Source organism: Bison bison, unplaced genomic scaffold (genome assembly GCF_000754665.1).
Source record: "Bison bison bison isolate TAMUID 2011002044 unplaced genomic scaffold, Bison_UMD1.0 scf7180017862158, whole genome shotgun sequence".
Taxonomy (NCBI): Eukaryota; Metazoa; Chordata; class Mammalia; order Artiodactyla; family Bovidae; genus Bison; species Bison bison.
Window position 1 is genome coordinate 1,347,486 of NW_011492730.1, and position 27,685 is coordinate 1,375,170.

Genomic DNA, 27,685 nt, shown 5'->3' on the forward strand with positions numbered 1-27,685 from the left:
CTTTACCAGCTGAGCCCACAAGGGAAGCCCAAGAATACTGGAGTGGGTAGCCTATCCCTTCTCCAGCAGATCTTCCCAACCCAGGAATCGAACCAGGATCTCCTGCATTGCAGACAGAGTCTTTACCAACTGAACTGGTGGGTGGGGGGTGCTTTTAAAATTATTTTTAGACTATTTATATCAAATATATGATTTGAGAGACTACATACATGTTCAGGGGCTGGGACTAGAAGGTGATCTTTTAAAAAGCCATTTGGAATACGTGGCCAGTTTTTGTCCTGTTTGCATTTAGAACTTTATTATGCAGTGTTGTGTGTATCTGCAGTTATCTGCATATTTTCAACATGACCTATCCAAATAAGACTTCCCTGCTTCTTCGGAGGAGAAGCATTGGCTCCCAGGAAAGCACTGCTCACTTTGCCCTGGTAGCTGATGGATTGCCTTTATCTGACTTTCTTGGCATGTGTGAACAGTTTAGATAATCTTATGAACAGTAATTAATCTTACGAACAGTAACTGAGTCTGTTGGCTTTATTTCATTTCATATCCTTATTTATTTTCTGTACCAATTCCCTTGATTGTTTTGTAATATGTAAGTTTGTCTGAACTGCGTCAACTGATTTTTGTTTCAACCAGGCAGAGTATAAGAATCTGCCTGCAATACAGGAGACCCAGCTTCCATCCCTGTGTCCGGAAGATCGCCTGGAGAAGGGAATGCCAACCCACTCCAGTATTCTTGCCTGGAAATCTCATGGACAGAGGTGCCTCAGGGCCTACAGTCCATGGGGTTGCAGAGAGTTGGACACGACTGAGAGACTAACGCTTTGAGAGTATAAGTAAAATTCAGAGTGGTTTGTAAATTCTAAATTGTTTTCAGCTTCTAGCATTTTTTCCATCTTTCCTACTCAGAAATCTAGAATGGTCCTTCTCGCCTGTTTTAGCAAATCTGAATTTCTCCTCTGTCAATTTCCTCCCAACCATCTCCACCTGCCTGAACATTTAATCCTCTAGACCCACTTCCCTTGATCGCCATCAGCTGCAGGGAGGCGTGCCCTCTGCGTGTGGTGACACAGTTGCTCTTTCGTTTGTCCTAGGCTGCTTTGTGTCTGCTCTCAAGTCATCCATGGATTTCCTCTAGCAGCTCACCAGGGTCAGAGGAGACAACAACTGTTGCCTTAGTTTTCAGACACTCCTTGTGGCCAATCGGCCCCCTTTGCTCTGTAAATATTGAACCAAAGGGAGTGGAGGAGAGGTGGACTGTTGGATGGAATAAGAAGCCAGATGTAAAGGCTTGTTGTATTCTAGCGAAAAGACAATTTGAAGAGGGAAGGAACTTTTAAACAGGGGCACCATTGGGGACCGGTCATGGGGACAAGATCTGTAGGTTTACAAGTCTCTGTGAAGGGGAGAGAGAGGAAGGGACAGGTCTTCACGGGTTCATGTATGGAAGGCATCAGATCCAGGGTACCCAGGTGGTGGTGCCACCTAGTACCTAAAGGCGCCTGTTGTGCTCTCTCCAATTGTCTTGATTTTTACCTTTTTTGGTCATTTGTTAATTTAGTTGTTGTATATTTTATGTAACATTACGGGGAGTGCAAAGGAACGTGGATTTGAAAAGTTTAAGAAACACGATTAAAGACAGTAATATTTCAAAGAGAAGAGGAACCAGTACCTAGGTTTAGAAGTGACTTGGTTTTGGTGAGTATGATTAAGTAATTGTAGATGAAGAGGAGATGCTGAGGGCAGGGGAAACCTCCTTCAGAAACTCTGAAGCTGGGACTAGTGACTTTCTCGCAGGAAAGAAGATGGGTATGTGGCACCAAGTAATGTCTTCAGTGGCTGAATGTATGCATCTACCTATTTCTGAAACATAATGGAAGGGGGTGATATTATTTTGTTTTTCAATCTTTTGTAAGATGTTTTCCAATCTTTACTAAGATGTGTTCCTTTTTATAGAGAAAGGATCATAATTGTAAAGAAGTTCATTGGTTAATCTGGAATTGAAATCTACCTGAGCCTTTCTCCTGCCTCTGAATAAGCAGAGGCAGTGTGCGGTGGTCAGGATGGTTCTCATCTCTTCATTTAGTGGTGATGTGACGTTTTTTGCTCCTGATAAGCTAGGTGTGTCCTGCTGTGCTAGAGACGTGCAGTTTCATTCATTCTGAAAGGCCCTTGAAAGGTAGAAGCTCTTCAATATAAACTCATCCGTTAATCTTATTGTATGATTTTGTATAGTTATCAACTGGGAGACAGTCAAACCATCAGACAGTTCATGTGAACTAAGTACTCTGAATTGCTGCTCCCTGGTATGAAGTGGTACTTCCTCTGATGGGTGGGTCATAGACTTGTGACCCTCGTAAACTGATGTCTTTTCTGAACCCAGTGTAAGTCAGGGAGTGCTTGGGCTTAGAGGAGACCCCTAGGGGACATACATTTTGTTTCAAGATTCTGTGTGAATATACTTTTGCCTCATCAGGAGTCTACGTGTAATTATGTTTTTCTTTGTAAGACTTTCAAAGACTCTACCCACATATTTCTTTAAAATTTCAACATTTTTGGATGAATTTTGAGTCACATTAATAGCCATAACCAACCCAATGGACATGAACTTGAGCAGACTCTGGGAGATAGTGGAGGACCGGAAGCCTGGCATGCTACAGTCCATGGGGTTGCAAAGAGTCAGACACGACTTAGCGACTGAACAAGAAAAATAATCATAACGTCTTTTTACATAAGAACTACACAGAAGCAGGACTTATTTAGGGAAGCATCGTTTAAGAGAGAAGTTTTCCGTTTTATAACTAAAAACGTTAGTGCTTTTTGAGAAAGAACTGATCTTTTGTTGACCTGGCTCAACCAGTTCAAAAAACTTGCCTAAGTAATGTTATTTGAAAAGTAAGAATTTGGAATTTGGGGGTCTTTAAAAGATAGCTGCTCCATCCACTGAGGCTCTCCGTTTGCAAAATGGTGCTGATGTCTACTTTTAGGAACACTCCATGTTTCTAGGAGGTGCTTAATGTTTGTAAGACCTTGTCATCATCATTGCAGTTACATGATTGAACACTTTCTTAGGGCAAGGCGTTGTGGTTCACACAAATTATCTCAAGAGTCACGACGACTCTGGGAGGTGGAGATAATAGTCCCATTTTCTAGGTAAAGATGGTGAGGCTGGAAGAGCTTTGCCAAAGGCTGGCAGCTGTGCAGGGGCGGTGCTGCCCTCACCCCATCACCACCGCTCTGCCCAAGGACCGTAAGAATTCACCTGTGTCTGCTCAACAGGCTGGAGCCAGTTTTCGGGCTTTGTTTTGACTTGATTAGGTAACACTGGAGAACTAATTCTTAATGTCAGCATCTATCAATTGCTAGAAGGCTAGCACCTGCTGTGTAGGCGTCTTGGGTTTCTCTGAGGCATTTATGTGTGAAAGCCAACGGTGCAAAGGCAAGAAGTGCCAGGGAGAGAACCCCGGAGGCCATGGGCCTGGGACCGTGATGGAGTCAGCGGGACTGTGTGATGCCAGGTCCCTCTGCCTGCCTCTCCCGGCACGAGCGCATCGATGGCCTGAGTCGGGATGGAGCGTTTAAAACATGGCCCCTAAACGCTGGCCGAGTATTGTCCTCAGCTGAGTCCCTGAGGACGCTGATTCTGTTTAGTGTCGAGAAGGAGAACTGGGCTCAGCTGGACTTCTAGAGACATCGTTTGTCAGAATCCACGAAGCTCCCTTCCTCAGGGATCTTCCCAGGTACTCTGGACTGTCGACTTGCGCGTCCTCTGTGACTCCCCGTTACCTGGGACTGGACTGAGGGTCTCAGCCCCGAGTCCAACGTGGCCAAGCTGGATGGGGCTTCCAGCTGTCTCCTCCACACGTAGCCTCTCCCCTCCCGTGGGGGCAGCCGCTGAGACCCCTAATGCTGTTGAGTTTGAGGGTTTCTTAATTGGTGCTTTCTTCACTGTGTCGTTTGACTCAACTTGCCAACTCCATCTGCAGAAAGATTCTAATGGAGTTTTAACGGTGTTTTCCTTACTTGTGAATAAATTAACGATTTGGGACTTATCAGCTCTTCAGTACAGGGGAACTTCCCATTAAACAAATACATTCATAGACCTTCAGGAATTTCCACATTCTGAAGTACACTTTTGGCCTTAAGTTGACTCAGTTGTCTCATCTATAATGTGGAGACAACAATACCTATACAACTGGGCTGGTTCTCGGGTTTCAAGGACGATGTGTGTTAAATGTCAGAGCCTCAATTCACCCCAGGACCGAGGCTGGTTGGTGGACTGGGGGCTCTGACTAGACCAGGGCAAAGGGCCGGAAGGCAGCAGAACATCCCCCTTGCCCTGAAGCAGCTTGCAGTCTTGTCGGGGAGTTAAGTCTGCTTCTCTGTGAAGCTGGATAGGGAGGGGTTGAAAGGGAGCCAAGGAAGAATCAGAGAGACCTCTGTGCTTGTATTTCTAGCATGAGAATATGATGTTTGGTTGAAAGATGTTTATGTCTCAGAAATATGATTGCTTCCTGTGCTTAAAATTTCTTCCTTGACCCAGAAACTTTAATCTTTATAGTGTCAAAATAGGAAATATGCTTTTGTAAGTCAGCAGTTTTGTATATACTTTATGTACCACGTACATTTACAAATTTAAGCCTTGGGATTTTCACTCTGGCTGTGTGAATCTTGTTGTCCAGGCCTGTAGGGAGAGCCATGTCTTTGTATCTGCAAAGCAGAGCTGTCGTCTGTACTTGGTATATATACTGCAGATGAATGCATAATTAAAAGAAAATTCTGTTGCTGACTGCTTTATAACTCGTCTCTAAGTAGTTGACATTTTTCTGCAGGTTTCAATCATTTTCATAAAAAATTTACTTAGATTATAAAACTATGTGTAGTTTTATTCTCTGCTAGTTGAAAAATACTAATATACCTGTATTGCTGTGGTAGCTGATCTTTTTTTTTTTCCCAACTGCTGAATGTTATCCTGGTAAACTGCTGGCTGAATCTTTTGCTGATGTCCTTGCCATCAAATGGGAAAGGGCTTCTGTGTAGGGCTTCCTAGGTGGCTCAGATAGTAAAGAATCTGCCTGCAATGTGAGAGACCTGGGTTCGCTCCCTTGGTTGGGAAGATCCCCTCGAGAATAGAATGGCTACCCACTCCTGTATTCTTGCCTGGAGAATTCCATGGACAGAGGAGACTGATGGGCTACATACAGCCCATGGGGTTACAAAGGGTCAGACATGACTGAGCAACTTCTACCTTTTTGTTTCTGTGTTATGACGTTTCCCTACCCGGCGCAAATCTTCTGGATAACATAGTAGCAACTCTGCTGTATTTAAGTTTCCTGGTTCATTTGTTTGGTCTTGTTAATGAAAAGTACCTAAATCTCAAATGGACCACCAGGGCTGATGCTGAGAGTTGGAAAAGGGCTTCTCCTAATTAAAAGCCAAACAAAACAAAACCTCATGGTGCCCCTATGCACTTGGTGTTTATTTCTCTTTTCTTAGTAGATTGCATTCCAGTAAACAAGATTCTTTTTTATAAAGCTGCATCACATAATAAATCTCTCCATCTTAAGACATTTTAAAGTATATGTGTGTATATATGTATTTATATGTAGTTTGCAAATTCAAATAGTACTTTGAATACTCTTCCTCACTCTTGCTCACTGCTTCCTGAAAGCAACTCCTTTCAGCTCTTCTGCCTGTTTTGTGTGGGACTTGGGTGCGTGTGTGCGTGTGTGCACGCGCACTGCTTGCCCCTCGATAGCTTGGTTTTTCTGATTGGAGGCTTTCTCAGAGAAAGTGACTTCCTGGTGTGTGAGGTGAAGATTCATCCCCCTGTATAACCCTCCTTACACACGTTTCCTTCCATCCTCCCAACATAGCTGTATCATAATTTATTTTCTCAATATTCGGTGTTTATGTTTTCATGACTGAATATGGTTCAGAGCCAAGCCTGTGCAAGGATCCTGTTTCTCCAGCAGTTCCAGTCTTTGTCTTCTCTGGAGTTAGTTGCTGTGTTGGTGAATGTGTCAGGCCCCCAGCTTCCGACAGAGCTCCGGACCCCTCGCCTGGGTCCCCGTGACCCTTGCCTGCCTCGGGCCTGCCCTCCCGGTGGGCAGGTGCAGGAAGGGCTGCTGGAGGTCAAGGGCCCCTCCCGTCGTGACCGCCTCCCCTGGAGCTGGGAGGTGGGTGCTGCCCCTCCTGTCTGCAGGCACCTGTGGGAACGTTCAGTTTGGAAAATCATGGTTTTGACTTGGAAGTTTTCTTGGGAGTTGTCGTGGTTTCTGACATCTCTCCACCAAGGAGGGCTTCTGAGCACTTTCTGACTGTGTGATCCTCCTTGTTTTTTTCCTGCATCCATCTTTCATCTTTCAAAAGCATGACACCTTCCACTTCCTCTAAGCACACTTTTTACTTGCCAGTTACTCCTCTTGTATTTCTTCCTGTTGACCTGGTGAGTGGATTCCTTTGCTAGGGCTGCCGTCACAGAGTGCCACAAATGATGACTTAAACCCAGAAGCATGCTGTGTCGAAGTTCTGGAGGCCGCGGGTCCGAGGTCGCGGTGTCAGCAGGCCTGGGTCCTCCAGGGCCGCCTCTCTCGTTAGGCACCAGCCTCGGCATTTCTTGTGGGCGGGCCGCGTGATCTCTTCCTCGGGTTCTCGTGGCCTACTCCCTGGGTGTGCGTGTCTGTGTGTGTCTCTCTTTGTCCAGGGCTCCCCTTGGCATAAGGGAGCCAGTCATTCATTTAGGGCCCATCCTGACGACCGCATTTAAGCTCAGTTAACCTCTGTAAAGATCCTGCTTCCAGATAAGGTGGTGGTGTGATGTGTTGAGGGTTCGAACATCGACTTACCCTGGGCCACAGTTCAGCCCAGAAGAATGATTTTCAAGAGGGAATGCTGACCAGGTAACACCCTCTGTGTCAATAGCGTGTCCTGTTATTGTAACCTCTTAAAAGATGCTTTTAGTCACGTCTGTCTTCACTGAAGATCAGAAAACCACTCTCAGGAAGCAATTTTTTGATTGCACTTGGAGATTTTTGTTCAGAGTCTGTGACTGCTAAAATTTCCACTGGTTTCCTGAATGTTTTATAACTTAGCATCTGAGTCACCTCATTTCGACTCTGGCCTTGATTCTACAGTAATTTGAAGGTTGGCAGAATGCCTAAAGAAAGAGCAGCTGCAGACCCTGGGAGAGTAGATCGAAGTCTGTCCCGCATGTTAGGTAGCCACAGTCCTGTGCTCTGTCCCCCGGGTCGTTGTTCTGTTTGTCCTCAGGTGCGGCTTTCACCTAAAGTCACCCGCTCCATTCCTTCCTGCCTGCGCCCTTTGACCTCCTTCATAGCCGTTATCCTGGTCTAGCGTTGTCTCTGTCTTTGCCTCTCTCTCCCCTTAGCGTTAGAGTGTAAGTGCTGTGTGGGCAGGTGCCTGGTCCGCCCAGTTCCCTGCTCGATCCCAGCTCAGAATCGAACATTGAACAGCACGTCCAAGTAGATGCTGCTTTTAAACAGATTGATGTGGGAAACAAGCTTTGTTTTCCAACATTACAAACGCTGCTTCACTGACCCACTGTTGCTCTTGGGAATTCTCTCTGTCTGTGAAGGAGCTCCTGTTCCCCGGGGCAGGGCGGGGGAGGAGGGGGCGCTGGCTGCAGCTGCTCTCTCTGTCCACCCAGAGCCCCGAGAGGGATGGCCCCTCCTGACATATCTGAAAACTCGCCTGGGGCCCTGGTAGGCACAGTGTACGGTCAAGCAGGACGTGAAATTCGAGTCCTGTCTGCACTGGCCTAGCTGGAAGGCCCTTCCAGGTTTCCCCCGGCCTTCTGCAGCTGCAGCCTGGGATGCCGGAGCTGGGTGGCTGCCCGGGAGTCCACAGCCCTGCCTCCCAGCCTCCTGATTGCCACGTGCTGTCTGACAGTCCCCAGGTGGTTCCAGAAAGAAGAGGAGGAAGTGGTGAATTTGTGCTTCCTGATCTGAGAGACTTCCTCTGAGATACCAGGGGCTGCATTCCTGAGAGTGAAATGCAGAGGACCTGCGGCTATCTGTGTTACAGGAGCTGAGGCCTCCTGGCCACAGTCATGACATCAGTTAACTAAGCTGATGGGTTGGTGCTTGTTTTTTTTCTTGATCGTTTAATTGTTGTGCTGCAAGTCATGAGGAAAACCCTCCTCTCCACCGCAGGAGTCACTGAAAGGTGATTGAGGCAGTGAAAGAGGCTGGTCTAATTGTTTATGTGGCAGAAGTCACCTTCTAACTAGGGTTGTGGCACCGGAACGCATCGCGGCTCTCTGAAACCAGGTGAGATCCATTCCCACACGAGGGCTCGGCATTCTGATGATGGCCAGGGCTGTAGCTTTAACCTCCCTAATACTCCTTTCAATTTAAGTTAGAGAAATACAAGCTTCAAAAATGAACTGTGCATATTCGTGAAGTGTTGAAACCGTCACCTCTCATGCAGTGGTTTACACTCAGCTTTGGCATTCCTGGAAAATGTATGGAACTTGGTGCCTGGGGCAAGGTCTCTGTGAAACCAGATGGTGGGGTGGGGAGGTGGAATGTGGTTCTGTTGTTCTGCTGGTGTGTGTGTGTGTGTGAGAGAGAAACTTGCTGAGTAGATATGTACGTACATACTGTGTGTGTGAGAGAGAAACTTGCTGCATAGATATGTACGTACATACTGTCCTGGGATGAGAACAGCCCCCAGTGCCCACTGAGGGGGGACTGGTGGGTGGTGATCATTGGTGGACATTATTCAAAATGAAAAGCACTGACGTTTAAGTAACAGATGCGTATGTTATTAATAAGATCTAAAATTTACCCATAAGCTTTAATTACCTCAAGTGCTTAGTTTTGTACTCCCATTACAAATGGCTGATAAGGAATCTGTTTATACTCCTGCAAACAGTGTGTCTGTGAAGGAATGTGAGGAAGAGCGCGTGCAGTCCAGGGGCAGTATCTGCATGTCGGGGACTCTGTCATTCTCACACATTTGGGAACACTTCATCCTTTTAAAGTTGCTTTCAGTCTTGAAATACATCTCTTCATGCTCAGTGGTGGAAGATCTTTACCCTTCAAGGTAGGTTAGGTTTATGAAAAGAACCAGAAGGCATTCGGAGCAAACCTGGTGGATGAGGCGAGAGAGAGAAATGAATCACAGCTGCTTTTGTACTGCTGAAGAGTTGTGACTGCATAGTAGTGACACTGGCTTTTATCCTGTGTAACACCTAAATTTAAAGAAGAAAAAATTAATAACGTGCTGGACAGTGGTACAAAAATAGGATTGGTTTACTGTGTACCCCTCAGTAGTGATTAAAGGAGAGTATTCACATTAAGTAGTTAGGTCACGTGTCAGGGTGACTAAGCGGTTTTACACCGAAACTTGGAAGAAGGGAATACGTGGGGAAGATGTCTTCCCGTCGCTTGGGGAGGCCAGTCTAGGGTGGGTGGGGGTGCAGGCGGGGGGTGAGGGGTGCAGGTCTGGGAGTAGCTGGATCTAGCCTTTTTACCTGAAGACCTTTGCCTACACTTCTCGGGCTCTTCTGACCCAGGTCAGCCCTAATTTGGCTCTTTGGGGCTGGAATCTCTGAGTTAAGACTCACATACTATTTGCACAAATTGGCTGAAGGGTAGACCTTACTTGGGTGGGCCTCAGGGAGCGGGAAATGGTTTGGGAAGCTAAAATGAGAGCTAAGAAGAGCTATGGACTGAAGTGGGAGTTAAGTCATAGGTCACTTGTTTACTTTGCTGTGTCCCTCAGTGAACAGTGGGCTCCTTGACAGCAGGGGTCCTATCCTGATATCACCTGTTAGGCTCCTGCGTGACCCAGGTCTTTTCAATACAGATCTTCTTCTACTTAAGAATAGGGTTACATCCTGATGAACTCATCCTAAGTTGAAAACATCCTAAATCGAAAATACATTTAATATACCCCTCGCCTGCCGTGCATCACAGCCCAGCCTACCTTGAACATGCTCAGAACACCTCCATTAGCCTAGAGTTGGGCAGGACCAACTCACAGAACCTGTCCTGTCATGAAGTGCTGACTGTCTCATGTGACGGATTGCTGTCCTCAAAGTGAGGAACAGAATGGTGGTCTGGGTGCAGGATGGCTGTAAGTGTATCATCATTGGCCCTCGCGACTGGGCGGCTGGCTGGGAGCCGGGCCGCCTCTGCCCAGCACGGGAGAGGATCGCAGAGCGGGCAGATCCCTAGCCTGGGAAAAGATCAAAATTGAGAATGCAAAGTAAGGTTTCTGCTGAATGCATATTGCTCTCGCACCATTATAAAGCTGAAAAGTCGTAAGTTGAACCATTGTGAAGTTAAAGATTCACAAGCCAAACCATTATAGGTTGTGGACAGTCTGTATATTGTTTCTTAATGAAGGAAGAAGACTAGTACTTGTTGAGTACCTCGTAGTTTCCATGTGCTGCTGTTGCTGAACCAAGCTTAGGTCCGCTCACCCTCTCACAGTAAAGTCCATCTCCTGACACCAGGTTGTGCTGAAGGAAAGGGCAGTGTTTATTCAGGGCGCCAAGCAGGGAGTCCAGGGCAGCTCGTGCTCAAAGCACCTGAACTCCCCGTGGCTTTCGGTAAAGCATCTTTAAAGGCAAGGAGAGGGAAGGGTGTCCCAGGTGGTGCACCGTTCTCTGATTGGCTGATGGTGTGGTGACAGCATGGTTAACATTGTCAGTCCTTAGGCTCCAGTAGGTCTGGGGGCTGTCTGCTCACAGGCCTCAAATGGTTAATTTCTTCCATTTGGTAGAGGTTTTAGCATCTGTAAAACAAGTCAGGAAATGTTGTGTTGAAACATCAGATACTGTTATCTAGGCACTTCACAGAGGAGCTGCAGCAGAGGATATGGAGAGGGGGGTCTGTCCCTGGAAGGCCCTACAGGGTCCTGCTCAGTTACACAGGACTCTGAACTCCTTGAACTCTGGACAGAGTCCTCCCTGGTGAACACTGCTGTGACCCCAGCTGTGTGGAGGGGAGGGGTCGTGTGGGGCTCCGGTCAGACTGAAGCTCGGGATGGTTACGTGTCAGGGAACTCGGGAAGTGGTAGAGCCATCATTTAAGACTGCCTAAATTCAGAGCCCAAGCTGTGTGCCTAACCAGAACCAGGGCATAAATACAGGGCCACGTGCGATCTAGATAAACCATGGCTCTCAACTGGAAGGATTTTGCTCCCAGGGGACACTTGGATACGGGGGATACATGTTTGGTTGTCTTGGCTGGGAAGGTGGCCACTGACATCATGTGGTGAGTTGGGGGGCGGCGGGAGGGCGGGTAAGAGATGCTGCTCCCTCTACACACTGGTGAGGTTTTCCTGCATCTGCAACGCTTTTCTGTTTGGTTTTTTGAAAATGGCCATCAATAAGTATGAAGTGGTATTTCTTTGTGGTTTTGTTTGCATTTCTTTAATGATTAACCATGGTAAGCATCTTTCATGTACTTAACTGGCCATTGTGTATCTTCAGAGAGATACTTGTGCAGGTCTTTTGCTGATACTTTGATAGGGTTGCCTTTATGTTGTTGAGTTGTACGAAAGTTCTTTCCATATTGTGGACATGAAACTGTTACTAGATATGTGATTTGCAGGTATTTTCTCCCATTCTGTAGTTTGTCATTTCCCTTTCTTGATAAGGTCCTTTGATGCAGGGGAAAAAAGTTTTAAATTTTGATGGAATGCAATTTATCTTTCATTACTCATGTTTTTGGTATTATATCTAAGAATCATTGAGTTTCATGTTTTTACCTCCTATATTTAGATCTTTGATCTGTTTTGAGCTAGTTATTCTGTAAGAAGTGTCTTACACAACAGGTCTTCTGTATATGTGAATTAGACACCTACAGTGTGGTTACACAGACAGGCTCTGGAGCTGGGGCTGTCTCTACACCATGTGTTGAAGAGACTGTTCTTTCCCCGTTGAACAGAATTGGCACCCTTGTCAAAAGCAATTGGCCTTGGATGTTTGGGTGTGTTTCTGGATGCTGGCTTCTGTTCTGTTGGTCTGTGTGTTTATCTTTATGCCAGTACCACATCGTGTTGATTACTGTGGCTTTATGACAAGATTTGGAAGACTACTGTGGCTTTATAACAAGATTTGGAATCGGGAACTTTGTTGTTCTTCTTCAAGGTTGTTTTGGCCCCTTGCAATTCTATGTCAATTTGAGGATAGACTTTGTATTTCAGCAAAAAAAAGGTCTGTTGGGGTTTTGATAAGATTGATTTGAATCTATAGGTGGCTTTGGGTAGTATTGACATCTCAGCAGTGTTAAGTCTTTGTAGCCATGAACGCGAGGCTGTTTAGTCACTTTAAATTCTATTTACTTATTCTATTTACTTTAGTCACTTTAGATTTCTTTTAGCAATGTTTTGTGATTTTAAATATGTAAATATTCACCTCCTCGGCTACATTTATTCCTAGATATCTTATTCTTTTAGATTTATTTTATTTGAGATTTTAAAAATACCTAGCACATCAAATTTGAATTCCAAATTGTGTTATGTCCTAGAAGTTACTATGGAGACATCTTGAGGTTTCAGTAAGTGGATTGGGGTTTGAACCTGGATTTGGCACTTAAAAAAAATTAGCTCCCTCTGAGCCTCTCTTTCTTCATCTGTAAAGTACAAGGATAAAGCAAACCTATCTACACAGAAGTTGTATAGATCAGAGATAATGGTTGCAAAGGACTAGCTCCAGAGTGTAACTCAGAGTTAAAAATACTAGAGAAAGAATGCTGGGTTGCCAGTATTGTGTTTTCTCGTATGGTTCCAAAGTCAATACTGATGTATTACACAGTTTGTCATGAATGTTTAGCTTATATTCCCTTTATTTGCTGATTTCTTTTCACATCCAGAAGTTTTGTGATTAAAATATACATTAAAAGCATTAGTAAAATTATTTTGTTGCAAAGGCTAGTGATTTTTACACAAAGTAAATATCCTCTTCCTTAGAGAGTCTCATGAAGTGTGTTGCGTCTGTAAGAGAAACAGATTGTAACAAAACGTCAGACTCGTTTGTTTTGGTAGTTGCTGTATACTTATAGGAGGGGTACTTTTCTTCTAACGTTGCTGCTTTCAGATGCCTCTGTGCTTTCTTGGATCCTACCTGTGCCCAGACATTGCAGGGTTTAATTTTAGATATGTTAGCATTTAACCTCTCAGTAGCAAAGCTGACATAAGGCTTTACCTTCAGTGAAGGGTGCACCTACTCCTGCCATCTTGGAACTGAGTTCTGTGTGTGATATAACTGGGTACCAGTACTGCAATTTTTAACTTTTTTTTTTTAATTCATCTTAGGGGAGCTTTATATTGAAGTAGGCAGATCCAACCTCTCAAAGACAATAATCTCAGAATTCTGATTTTTTATTTTATTTTAAATTTCACTGGTTAAATAAAATCTGGTAACAGACTTAAATGTAGCATTAGAATGTTCCAACTGAAAGTGAATTCCTCAAGTTATTCTCATAGCAATGCGTTTTAAGCCTTGTTTGCCGTTCATTTCCCGAAGAACACAAATGAACCTGCATGCAAGAAGAGATCCTGTGTGTTCTCATGGGGACACAGGGCTGATGGGAATGCAGTCAGGCTGAGAAACATGGAAGTTTGAAAAAGAAACAGCGGAAGAGCAGGCTGACCACAGAAACCAAGCGGGTTTTCCAGACTCCATTGGAAGCCCATTTGAGCCTGCAGAGCATCTGTCCTGTGGGGTGACTCTGATCAGCACTCGTGAGGCTTTTTGATTAAAATGATAATCCCAGCGGCTTGGGTGGTATTTTCTTTAAGCCTGCTAATATAGCAGTAAGCAAGTTGTGAATTAAACACCGACAATACAGTTAAGAGCAGAGACTCTGAAGTCAGGCGCTCATGTACGTCTGGCTTCTCCGTGTAAGACGTGACCGGGTTCTTGCTCTTGGCGATGGTTTGGCCTGTGTGCACTGTCTCTTGAAATCCTCGTGTACTTATTATTTGTATGAATTTTACGTGTGATAGCATTTTTACTTTCCCCCCAAGAAACTGCAGATCCAGGTGATTACTGCTGAGTTCCTAGCTTCTGAGTACTTACTCATCACTATTGTAGCAGCTCATTTATCTAGATGGAGGACTTCAGGAAGGAGAGTACCAGCTAATCACCAGTATTTTTAAAGCAAAGAATATTGTAAGTAATTTTTTGAAGGAGGTGAAATCGCAGCAACAAAAATAATTAAAACAGCTGTCACCAGTTTTTCTCAAGTGGTCCGGAAGATCTTCAGTGAGAAACGTTGTACAGAACCAGAGGAATGTGAACCTGACTGACACCGGCCGCTACAGGATACTGATCTCAGTTTGTGACATTTTCTGCTGTCCTTCTCTGGATTGTGTTAATGATACTGTTGGCCCTTGCTCATTGTTAGTTCCCCGGGCGAGCGCTAAGCCATCCCGCGTGGCGCAGCATGGCGACACCAGCCTTGCCCCACCCCCACCCCCACCCCCACCCCCAGCGGCACCTGCCGCGACGGCTGTGTGCTCCTGCCAGGTGTGAGGTTATAGCAGAGAATTGGTTACTAAAAGGTTAAAGCACCACACTTTTTAAAGGATGTACAGTTTTTTGAATTTGATAGTTTTACAGGGATTTCCAGAGTGTGAGCGAAATGGGGAGACATAGCCGTCATACAGAAGGTTGCTTATTATTCTTAGGGGTTGGCCCCTGCATGTCACCATGGGGGCAGGACCATTGCAAACTACTATTCATAGCGTGAAAGGGGAGACTAGAAAGACAAACATTTAAACAGGAACAGTTGCGAGTAACGGGACACACACACATACCTGCAAGTGAGGCAGCTGCCCTGGGGTTTCCCGTTTGGCTTTATTTTCGTGAAAGTGTCATCCAGGATGTCGGACACAAGTCAAGCCATGGTTCTTCTGACCTTTTGTTGGGCTGTTTAAGCTTTACTCTTAACGGTCACACACTTGACTCCTGTAGACAAGTAGCATTCTGGTCTCAAAATATTAGGTGAAAGTTTGACTTAGAAACATTAGTGTCAGAGTATGAGAGCTCAGAAGTGGTTTAGTCTCAAATTCCTTAAACTGGGATATTCACTGAGGACATTCTAGGCCATTTGTTCAGTAACTGTGGTACCTCAACTCCCGAAATTGGTAGAAGAAAACTTTGACCAGTTAGCCTTAAAAAAAAAAAAAAAAATTGACGTTTCAAAGTAGACTATAAAAATGTTGAATTTTAAATGTAAGATGTACGTCATCAAGATTATTGTTGGGAGAGTTGATTTAAGCTGGGTGTTCTGCCCTCAGGAGACCCTTCTGTTTTTTTCACCTCTGTTCTAAAAAGACCTGCTTATGTTCGACTGTTCGTTCATTCACAGCTCAGGTGAAAACTGCCACTAGCTAATGCTGTTTAGAGTTTGGTGGTTGGGTGTGTGAGGACGCGATGAGACCCTGGAACTTGAGTAGACTGGATGGCCATTCTCCAACAAATGGCTGAGCTAGGAAAGTTTGGAAAACCTCAGAGTAGTATCAAGATTTTCTCCTGTCTTTGAAGAAAGTGTTATCAGTCCCTTTTGGATTGTTTTCATAGGCAAACGTTGATCATAAGTAATTCCAAATATGGAAAGAAAATGTCTTAGGCTTTAGTCTGTGGTCCTTTCATGCTTCAATCTCTGCCATGAGGGGCCTTGAAAATGCGGCAGTGTGCCAGAGTTACTTCCTTCAGTGTAGGGTAATTATGGTGGAGATCACAAATTCTTTGTAACTGAGGCTTAAAAAGATATTTTTATCATACATTTTACTAATGAAAACTTTTAAAAAGGTTTTCTCACCTCTTCATTGGTTGGTTGTTGTTTAATTGCTAAGTGTGATCTCATGGACTGTAGCCCACCAGGCTCCTCTGTCCATGGGATTTTCCAGGCAAGAATACTGGAGTGGGTTGCCATTTCCTTCTCCAGGGGTCTTCCCCACCCAGGGATCGAACCCACGTCTGCATTGGGAGACAGATTCTTTACCACTGAGCGGCCAGGGAAGTCCTCTTCATTGGTAATTCAATATGTTGCTATTCCACATTATGACCACTTGGGGGAGTAGATTGCGTATCAATATTTTCATGTTTTGCATTAAAAACAGACTATAACTTGTGGTATAAACATATTTCTGTTTAACCACTTAGCAAATTTCATGTTAGGATATTTTAAATTCTTAGATTTTGTTAAGTTCTTTATACCTGATCCCGTACTTATATGGGATTAGTAGAGCGACTTCCCTTTCACTCTTTACTTTCCTGCATTGGAGAAGGCAATGGCACCCCACTCCAGTGTTCTTGCCTGGAGAATCCCAGGGACGGGGGAGCCTGGTGGGCTGCCGTCTGTGGGGTCGCACAGAGTCGGACACGACTGAAGCGACTTAGCAGCAGCAGCAGTGGAAAAAAATAAAGAAGGTGTGTATTTTCATGCGTCATCAGCTGTGGAGTCTGCATGAGATTCTGACTGTCCTGACCAGCAGTTTAGTTTCATGTCCCTATGCTAGATTTCAAGAAGTTTGGGTTTTTTTTTTCTTGAAAGATTTAAGTCTTAGAAAAAAAAGACTTCCAACTATCCTTTTTAAAAAAAAAATATTATTGAAGATGCTAGGCAATAATAAAAAGTAGTTTTTCTCGATGCTCAACCATTTATCCTTATCTTAGCCTGTAGAGAAAAAAGTCAGTAGTATTTTTCTTTGAAAATAGTCATAGAGGTGATTAAGAATGGTTGGTTGTGATTTCCAGCTTTTTATTGACTCAAGTCTGAAAAGCGCCACCACCGAGTCAGGGAACTGTTGGGTCCCAGCCTGGGGTCAGGTGGCGTCTGGGCACAGCAGGGGGCAGCAGAGGCGTGTGCCCTTTGAGGGGAGTTGGTGTTGGGAGGTTGAGCTCGCCTTCCGTCTGGGTCCGTGGTCCCTGCTCCTTGAGTCAGAGCCTCTGTGAGTCATGGGTCCAGACCTCACAGTGACGACAGCACCCAGGCTCCCCGGAAGCCCGGGTGGCTGGCCTGGGGCTGGCTCGTTGTGTAAGAGGCGGTGACATCAAGGCTGTGGACAGCCTCTGCCGGCCTGGCTCAGGCCTCCTTCCCTGTCTCTCTGTGACCCTTCCCCCAGCACTTCTGCCCGGGGCCTCAACCTGGCATCACAAACAAAAGCACTGACCAGAAATCAGTGCCGACCGGGTGGGTGGCCTTGGGCGAATTGCCTAACCTCTCTGGGCCTCAGTTTCCTCACCTGTAAAATGGATCACGTTTTCCCACCAGTGTGTTTTCTTGTCTTCTCTAGCTTGTTTGCCCTGCTTTCCTCTCTTCCCCTCCTCATCTTCCTAGTGGCTTCTCTGGACCCTCCTTTCTCATCTCTCCTCACTTCCCTGCTCCTGACCTCCCACTTCTCCTTCTGTTTTTTCCCAAGGGCAGCACCCCAGGGTGGGTTCTTTTTTACCATCTGATGTTGAGAATCTGGGCCTGCCAGCGGTACGTGGAGGAAGGAAGAGGCTTACGTTTTTATGCATTGTGTAATAGACTCCTAAAATCACTTCTTTTTTCAAGTGGAGGGGGTTTGTGTGCATGAAGTGTATGGCCTTGGATCACAAGCACCTGGGGCTGCACATGAATGAATGGTGGGCTTGGCAGCAGGCAGTGCGACATGTTGAATACAGGATACGTTTTCCTATTTCTAATTCTGGTTAAATTTTAAAATTTTGCCATTTAACATTTTTGTTTGTGTATCTTGGCAGGTCTGTTGCTATAGTCAACATTACCAACATTACCCACCCTTGGTCGAACATTTGGAAATTTTGTGTTTGATGTTTAGAGATAGAGAAAAAGTTGAATAACATGAACGTTATTAAATATCTGACGATCAGTTAGTGTGATGAGAACTCCTGTCACCTTCAACTCTTCATTATAGATTCCTTTCTGCCCTTGTTCTCAAGGTTGTCTCAGGATCCCAGAGTTGTGCTCCAGTAGAAATATTAATATAATGGGAACCACATGTGGCATTTCATAACTTCTAGTAACATTAAAAGGTAAAAAGAGAAACGTAGGTAAAATTAATTTTAAAATATGTTATTTAACTCAGTATATACAGAACATTTTCACGTCAACAAGTAACCTTACATAAACCTTACTTCGCATTCTGCCTTTCTTCTGTGTATTTTATGCTCACAGCACATCTCAGTTGGCACTGGCCACATTTTTAAACATATCCATGAGAATAATGCCTATTTGTAACATATATCACAGTCCTATACACTGGCTTGCAAATATGGTATATTTCAATTTAAAAACTAATGTGTTTTGTCTGTGTGTAAGTGTGTTTTAGGTTTTTTAGAAAAATTCACTTGAAGTTTCTATATACTGACTTATTAAGAGCTGAAAAGGAAATGCCAGGATGTTTGAACTGTCCTACTCTTGAAGTTAAATTATTATTATTATTATTGTGTGTGTGCATGCTATTGCATTAATATAACTAATGTACGTTAGTGTACAGTAACATTGTTATAATTTGTTCATTATTTACAGTGCTGAGTAGGCTAGCTCCCGTTCAGAACTGTGAAAATATACTGGGTCATTCCAGTATGACAGAGTAAAACATTCAGTGACTGAGTTCTAAACAGCATATATCTCCTGTCTTTGTTGCTTAGAAAACATGTGAACTTTCCCCTTGCACGATTAGTTTATTGAAGATGACTTTTCTGTATGTGTGGTTACTTTTATTTCTGGAAGTGAGGATGTGATTGATCTGGGGAATCATTAACTAAATCCGTGTCCCATGTGATGGAAGGGCAGTGAGGCCCCTGTGCCCGGGCAGGACTTGGTACCTATCAGTGTAAACACCGGGCACAGCCCGTCCCATGCCTCTGCTTATCTCCTCCAGAGGGATGGGGCTGAGGCGTTTTCAGCAAATCTTACTGGTAAAGTCATGCCTGTAGTGCCTTTTTTTTTAAGAGCCGTTTCCTTTCAGTTTTAACCATATTACTGTGTCGGCGAACAGTCTGACCTCAGTTTGTCAGCAAAACTGCTTTCTGTTTTGATAACTTAGAAGCGTGCCTTCATCTCTGAAACCCATGCTGCTGATGAACTAGTTCAGTTTTAAGATGTTTTACTTAGATGAAGACAGTGAAGATGAGGAGGAGAAGGTTCCTGAAGGTGTTTACCATGGAAAGGCCCCTGCTGGCATCCTGGTGAGTGACACCCTCCAGCACGCCGCCCATCCCCTCCCACCCCCCAGCACCAAGCTGGAACCTGCTGCGAGAAGGGGCGGGGCTGGGCGCCCACCAGGGAAAGCAGTGATGCCTTTCTTTGGAGGATGTAGCATCAGAATGAGTTTCATACCAAGAATCTGAACTGAGTTGTAGTCAACAGAAATCTTTGCCTGCCTGCTCTCCCTCACTCACTCTACACCATCTTTCTACCCTTCTCTATTTATTATTTAACGAATAATAATTTTATGCCTAGAAAAAAATGAAACTGCTGCTGTAAACTGGGAATTTTTTTGAAACTAGGTTTCACATGCAGTGTATCTGGTTTCACATTCTCTTTGCATCTGTGTAGTAGTTGAGGAATAAAAATCATTGAGGAGCTTTACGCTTTTTTTTCTTTCACTCTTTCAGACTTCAGCCATAAAAGTGATCTTTTTCTATGGGTTTGTCTGTCTTGTAGTTTTTTGGTCCTAGTCAAATTTGTTTTGAAAACATGTTTTGCAACTAGCATCTTATTCTATCTGTGACAGAGGAGCAGCAGGAGTCCCTTTCTTCTGTGACTGCAAACAAAAAGTTCGTAATATTGAAATATGTGGGGGAAACGTAAATTGTCTGAGTTTTTTAATCTAAAGTTTCCTCTCTTCTTATGTAAAATAAAACAGGTCACATAAAGTATAAGTTTTAGAAGTCTGCATTAAGGAAACAGATGAATTAAGGACAACATAATTTAACTTTACCTATGGAACCTTTTGCTGTAAAAATAATTTGAAGTAAGTGTGATGAGGTAAAGGTAGTTTTTGGAAAATTGAGGGTGTACATTTTTATGAAAACATGTAAAATAAAGCAAAAATTACAGTTTCTAAAATCCGTGGCTCGTAATCAGACTGATTTTAAAGTTGTACAGATTTTTGTCACCTTTAAAATGTTGTGCTTTTCTGTGCGTTTTGCTTGTGGACCTATTGGTAGATGTGTACTCACTGGGGGTCTCGGCAACTGATGGGGCGGGGCGTGGTCTGACTGGGAATGGAAGTCCAGCCTCAGAGAGAGGTCATTTACTTGTGAAATTTCAATTTAATGAATTCCATGGACAGAGGACCCTGATGGCCTACTGTCCACGGTGTCGCAAAGAGTTAGACACGACTGAGCGACTAACACACACATGAGTGTATACGGATTCCTGCACGTCTGCTGCCGAGGTCGGAGGGAGGACGGTGAACACGCTGACGGTGATTTAGTTTAGGAAGAGTTCTTTCAACGAGGAGCGCCCACGCACACACCTTTTCTCACAGGAAGTAGTTCCGGTGCTTGCGGCTGCCGCGTCTGCCAGAACGCGGGAGGTGGGTGTCGAGGCTGCGCTGACCAAGTTTCTTTCCATGTTAATACTGGAACATTGAAGTCCCGGGGGTCACCTCCCGGCCCCAAGAGACACTTGAGTTTTCTGAGTGGCTCGTGTTGGGGATACGGGATTTGCTATCTGCTTGTTGAGCTGCATGGATTGTATAGGAGACTTTGGAACCTGGGTGTCGGGGGCGAGGGCCCGGGAGAATCTCAGTCAGGGTCCAGGCCCTCGGTGACCCGGACGCTCCTCGCTGGTCAGCTGCCGTCCGGGCACACCACCTCTTGGAGGGTGAAAGTCTCCATCATAAAGGAGGTGACTTTGCATGTTTGGAATATAGATGTAAAAATTTCATAATTTTAAAAACCATGAAGAAACGTCTGTGCTTTGTTAGAAATTGGGAATTTTTTTTAAAATCTCATATTTCTGTAATTTTTAAACAGATGAAGATATTTTCCTTTATTTGGTAAGGAAAAGGCCAAGTTGTTTCATATTCAAATAACCTTGAAGTTCCAAAATTATATGCTAGCCTTATTTTCCCCCACTTATTTTAAATTACTTTGATTTGCATTTTTTAAATTAGGGCAGAATGTACTCCCAAGTGGTGCTAGTGGTAAAGAGGAGCCATGAGAGACGTCTGGGTCAGGAAGATCCCCTGGAGGAGGGCACAGCAACCCACTCCAGTATTCTTGCCTGGAGAATCCCATGGACAGAGGAGCTTGGCAGGATACAGTCTGTGGGGTCTGAAAGAGTCAGACATGACTGAAGTGACTTAGCACGCAAGCATGTACTGCAAGAATTCTTAGCCAAACATGTAATCCTAAGAAGTGCTTCTAGAACTGAGTCCTGTGGGTTAGAGCTGGAAGGGGCCATGGACGTATTTGGCCATTCTTACTAGAAATGAAAGCTTGTCAGAGGTTCTGAGAAGAAGGAAGCCCACCTCAGGGCAGTGCAGCCCTTTCCTGGCTCCTCAGCGCTCTTTATCAAAGGGCCTGGTTGAGTCCAAAAAGCTTTTCAGATAGAATTTTGTATGTTTATATTATTTACGGTAAGGTGCAGTAACATAAACAAGCAGCAACGTAAACAGAGGTGGGAGACAGCAAGTCACCCCGTAGGCGGGGCTTGTACTTTGCACGAGTTGGGTGAAGACGAGACAGCACCACCCCACCTTGCATCTGACATCACTCCTGGCTGCCCAGAATCCTGGAACCACCCTGCTGAATGGGGCCAAAACCAAACACTGCCCTCGGGGTAGGGGGAAGGACGGTGGTCACAACACTAATTAATTAGTTGAGTAGAATTTCTTTTCCTCACAGAAATGTGATGTTACTAGTTATGCAATTTGGGGGAGCACACTCCCCAAGAGTTTTTGTTTTCACGACTTGATTGCCTCAGTCCTGACACAGATGAGCTCAGGAATTTAGGGGCGAGGTAGCTCTCAGAGGCTGTGGCCAGAAGTATGTGTAGGCTGTGTGAAGGTTATTTATTATCCATTTTTGTATTTATGCCCCCATCTGTTTTTCAATAGGAGAGGCTTGGGGGTGGCTCACAGGTACTGTTGTCCAGGGCACGACTGAACCCCTAACTTAAAACAATCCTCTTTATTCAGCAAATATTTATTGTGCCACACTGAATCTTCTAGGTGTTCACAAGTTTGTTGGCCATTACTAATGTGTCTGAATTGTTTGCTGCTCTGAGTTTGCAGGTAACACAGCTAGACAGATTTCCTCCAGATGGTTACCTCATTTGGTTTGCCTGATGCTTGGTCCTGTGAGCTGATCTGTTCTCACCGGCCTGGGTGAGCACAGGACTGCAGGTCTGGTCGGAATCCCATCACGTGTCTCAGCCAGGTGTTGGGCCAGTCTAGAGGAATGGGACACAGGTCCCTGAAGGGATCTGAATGAAAACCTTAGCTTTCTTGGCAACATGCTTATCTTTGTCTATAGTTTGTGTTTTATACTAATGTCTTAGGTAGTACACATTGAAAACCAACCCTGTTCTACTAAAGAAAATATTAAACCCCAATTCTAGTCATTCTTGCATACGTTATCATTGAAAGTAGGGAAATTTTTTGTTGTTGATGCTGTTTTGCCACTTGTTCTAAACATATATATTTCCTTTTTTGTTGTTGTTGTTTCTTCTTTGAAGCCTGTTGCCTAACCTAGAACCATTGTCTGAGGCTCTCACTTTGCTTAACTTAGGACATTTATCTCAGTTGCTCTCTTGTGTCTGACTCTTTGCGGCCCCATGGACTGTAGCCTGCGAGGCTCTTCTGTCCATGGGATTCTCCCGGCAAGAATACTAGAGTGGGTTACCATACCCTCCTCCAGGGGATCTTCCTGACCTTCGGGTTGAATTGGCATCTCCTGTGTCTCCTGCATTGACAGGCGGATTCTTTACCAGTTCACCATCTGGGAAGCCCCAAATTTAGGACATTTAGGGAAGGTATTTTTCAGTACCTTGGGAATTGGGTGGAAATATTGTTGGATGTCAGTTCAGGTGTGCAATGACATCACCCTAGAACTCAATGTGCCCTTGGCGTAGCATCTTGGCTGCAGCCCCATCTCTGTAGAAAAGACCTTCTCCAGTGCCTGAAGTGGCCCCCAGGAGAGCTGGGGCGTGGGAGTGGGGGGCCGTATTATCTCTGGTGTCGCTCACTCTCTGGAACTCGTCTGAACTCTGTGATCTGCAAGTAGCCAGACTGAGTTCAGGCAGGTCAAGGGGGCAGTGGCTGAGATCGTAAAAAGCCCTTGTCATCTTTCTTTCGTGTTCCAAGAAAGAATGAAGGCATGACCACTACAGACACTCAGTCCGAAGACTGAGATTATGTTGGGAAAGTCCTTCCTCCAGGGACGTGAGGCAGGACTGATGCACCCCTGGGCGTGCCCCTCCTGGGGCTCTGACTCCCCTGCTTGCGGTCAGCAGACACAGCTTGGCAAGCTGCCATTTGGCTCGCTTGTCCCCGTCACCCGGGGTGGTCTGGCCATCGGGATTCTTCAGGGCTCCTTGGTGATTCCGAGTCTGATGGCCACCAGAGCCCCTGCTGAGCCCTAAGTGTGGAATACAGATTTCCCGGAGAGACAGAATCAGAATTGAGGGGGCAGTGGAGCCCAGGAATTGTTTTGTGTTCAAAACTGCAGGCTTGAGTCAGGTTTTCCCGCTGAAGGTCTTTTCTGTTGGAGGATCCAGCGCAAAGTTGGGTTTAGTTGTCACGTCTATCGTTTCCCGGTCACTGTCGCCCTTAGTCTTTCCTTTCCTGACCTTAGTTCCTCCAGGGATACTGATCAGGGACTTCGTGGAGCTCCCCTCAGTCAGAGTGTGTCTGGTGGCATCTCCTAATTGGCTGGAGCGCATGTGTTTTGGCAGAAAGAGCACAGCCATCATACGAGGTCCCTGGTGTTGGTGGTTTTGTTCCTGTCGAGTTTCCCCACTTCATTGAGGTCCCTACTTCATGAAGGTGGCATCTGCTGGGCTTCTCTGCTGTCAAGTCACTGTTTCCTTTGGTGATGAGTGTGAATCATGAGGAAGATAGTTTGAGAGCATGCAGACACCTTGTTTAATGTCCATTGTCTCCACGGGGTCTGTGGTGTGCTCGTGATGGTCTTTTATTCCCCTCATTTTCTATTTCTTCATTGGAATTTCTCTTTAAGAGAAATCTGTCCCTCCTTCCTACTTTTGAATTTTTATCAGTGTGGCCGGGAGAATACTCTGCAGGTTATATAACCCTTCAGATTTTGTTGCTCAGGTTGTTCTGGGTGCTTTTTCGCTTTGGCTCCTGTGTTCCCTTAACACACCCCTACAGCTGTGATTTTGAGCCCACGATTCCTACTTTCTGGCACCACGAGCTGCCCTGACCCTGGTCCTTGTACTGAAGGGTGGTATTTAGCAACCAGGATCTGGGCTCTCGTTTGCTTGTTGCTTCTCGTGTCCTGGGTTCTGGATCGCAGAGAGAGCGAGGATGTTAAACACATGTTCTGGCCCAGGCATAAGCATGTCTATATTTGTGCCTCTCCATGGAGACTTCTGAAGCCTGTCCAAGGGTTGGTGTTAGCCTTCTTTCTAGGAAGCTGTATTTTTAGAAGCCTCCCAGGTGTGATGATGACTCAGACTCCAGGATACGAATCTGTGGGTGCATACGGACCCGAAGGCTCTTGTGGCTTCGCGTACTTGCCAGTGATAGACGGTCTTCATCTGGGTAAATCGTCATTTCCCATCCTGGCTTAGTCGTCCCTTCTTCTTAACTCTGAAAAGAGTTTTTATGCCACTCTTGGCCCTTGTAACTAAGGGATCTCAACCTCCTAGGAGTGGACATGCCAGGTTCTTGAAGTGGAGTAGAAATAGGTCTGGTTTCACAGCTCATGTTCTTAACAGAACTTTATCGGAGAACCTGAGCACACCTGCGGGAAATGTGTGTTAATAAACACACAGACCATGCAAACACATGGCAGTTGCCCTAAATTTCACTAAAGCCAGATTTGTCCTAATCATTGGTTTTCTTTTCCGTAAGGCAGTCTGCATCCTTTTTCTAAAGTGCAGCTTGCTTTCTAAAGCAGGTATTGACTCTGTCAGACTTCATGAGGATAAACCCTTCAGGGCGGGGTTGTTGACGATGTTTGGGTTGTGGACTTCAGGCCTCCACATGCTTGCCAGGTTAGTAGCTGTGAAATCAGTGAAGTGGCTGCAGTGAGTGACCTTCAAATCTTGCTGGGCTGTTCATCTGCCTTGTTTCCCCCTGAACTTAACCAGGTACCGTGTGATGCAAGCAGAGTGCCTTTCGACTCGGATAGTGATGCTTTGGGACAGGTTGAAAATGTGAACTTGCTTTATCTGTGATATTAACTAGGCTTCTGTGAAGCCATGAGAGGGAGACAAATTAAGTTTAACGTGCCTTTCTCTAGACCTTCAAATTCCAAGAAAATGTTCATTTGTTCCCATCTCACAGCTGTAATTGCATGTGCAAAAGATTCCTGATGCTACTTCCTGACTTCTAGGTCAGTGAGTAAATGGAAAGAACTTCAGATAGTCAGGTGTTTGAAAGGAAATTGTGTCCTGCCAACATCTGGACTAAAGTGATGGTCATCACTGAGAATGCCACATATGGTTTATAAAGAAACTTGCTGAGGTTGTGTGTCTTTCATATGTGAAAGCGAGCCAGACAGTTTTCCTGCTTCATTTTCAGTTGCTTATAGTTATCAATGATGACCACCAAAACAGGTTAGCCACAAAGTTTTTTTCCTTAGCCAGGAAATTTTAGGGTGAGAATATGTTACTTAAACATAGATTTACAATCATAATGTAATCAAATCTTTAAAGCCTCCTAATAAAAAGCTTTAACATTTTTCAATAGCATGGGCAGAACTGTGACCTTCTGAAAGCACTTGTGAAGTTCCTTCTCGTGCATAGCTCTGAACATTAGGTACACTTGGCGTTGCGCTTAGGAGCTTGTGGCCCCAGGATACAGGAGCCTGGGCACCTGAGGCAGACATGCCTGAGCTGTTGTCTGTGCTGTCGCTGTGTCATGGTTTGACTTCAGGTATGTTGGCTATTTTTTCTGAGCCCCATGTCTTGCTAGTAGAACGCATGTAACACTACCTGACCTACCCATGGGAGTTCAGCGAGAGGAGGTGTGTGAAGTGGCGTTTGGAAGGGTAAATGTCAGTGCGCCTCCCCTTCACCCGATCACTTCCCCACGGCCAACATGAGGAAGAACACTGAATTGTAGCTTATGTTATGTGTAGTTTCTCAAGGATGTGTGTAGTTCAGAATGTTAGGGCACGAACAAATGAAGAATTTGAATTTTCACCAGTGTAAGTGAATTTAAGTAACTCACACATATGAAGGAAAATCCTAACTCATGAAACGGTTAAATTATTACCACTTTGTAAAATGATTTATGGAGGGATTTTATTAGCAGACTCCCCTGGGTGCACCAAAGGTATCTTTAAAACAATACCACTTCTAAGTATTTACCCAAGGGAAGCGAAACTTTGTCCACACCAAAGCCTGTTCACAGTTCTAGTAGCTTCATTTGTTCGTAGTCTCCCCAAACTGGAAACAACCCAAAGTTTCTTAGTTGGTGGATGGATAAACAAACTTTAAGACATTCTTACAGTGGGATACTACTCAACAACAGCAAAGGATGAACTGCTGATACCTGCAAGAATATTAGTCAGTCTCAATACATGATGCTAAGTGGAAGAAGCTGTAGTCTGAAGGGCATGTACTCAATGGCTCCATCCCTGAAACATTCTGGAAAAGCCAAGATTATAGGGACAAAGAACAGGTCAGTGGTTGGCTTGGGGTGGGGTAAAAGGATGGGCTGCAAAAGGGCCTGGGGGCATTTGAGGCAGCAGTGTAGTTCCGTGTCTTGATTTTCTTGATTGTAGTGACCTTTTCATGGTTGCATGGTTAAAATTGTATACTCTGAAAGGGTTAATTTTACTCCTTGCAAAGTACACCTCACTTTTTAAATCTATTTTGAATAGTTCAAAGTACAGCTATATTTCATAGCAGAGTTGGCATAAACATTTAGCTATTTTTCATGTATTGATAGGTATAACCATTACACAAGGGTTGACTAATATCTTTCATGATTAATTATAAACAGAATCTTAAACTCAGCACATATCTTAATGATTGTACTTCCACGCTTCTCTCTCAACTCTGGTGACATTCTAATCTCTCACCTCAGGTACAGGTAGATGAGAGCTGGCCATATTTTACCTGTGACGGGAAGAGTGAGAACTAGTTGCCAGAAAGCTTCGTTGCTTTGCGGTTTGAGGAGTTAAGGGAAAAGCGGGAAAAGAGAGATGCAGGAATGAGAAGCGTTCAGTTTCTAGAGCTGCTGGTTTGAAGCACGTTTGGTCAGAGGGGAGGTGTGAAGGTTGAGGAAAGTCCTCGGGGCCTCCTTGTCCTCCTGTGCTGCTTGCCACTAATTTTGTTACATGACGTCTAAGGATAGGTGTCAGATTGAGCCTGTAGTTCCCCTTGTGTGTGCTCAGTCGCTCAGTGGTGTTTGACTCTGCGACCCCATGGACTAGCCCGCCAGGCTCCTCTGTCCATGGGATTCTCGAGGCAAGAACACTGGAGTAGGTTGCCACTTCCTTCTTCAGGGGGTCTTAGCTCCCCTTGCTCTGTTGGCAGTTTTC

General features: G+C 44.9%; 1 protein-coding gene across 4 annotated transcripts in view; it reads left to right on the top strand.

Moving 5' to 3' along the window:
• Positions 1-27,685, top strand: part of LPIN2 (lipin 2) — a 73,550-nt gene that overhangs the window by 3,488 nt on the left and 42,377 nt on the right. The window contains exon 1 of one of the 4 annotated variants that reach the window (XM_010832719.1): positions 16,354-19,183. The exons of 1 other annotated variant lie outside the window; for it this stretch is intronic. In XM_010832719.1, the coding sequence (XP_010831021.1) occupies positions 19,097-19,183 (87 nt within the window). In that variant the 5' untranslated portion in view covers positions 16,354-19,096. Of the gene's footprint in view, positions 1-16,353; positions 19,184-19,210; positions 20,539-22,899; positions 26,821-27,685 lie in introns of those variants that run through there. 2 more of the 4 variants (XM_010832720.1, XM_010832722.1) reach the window with 2 other exon arrangements.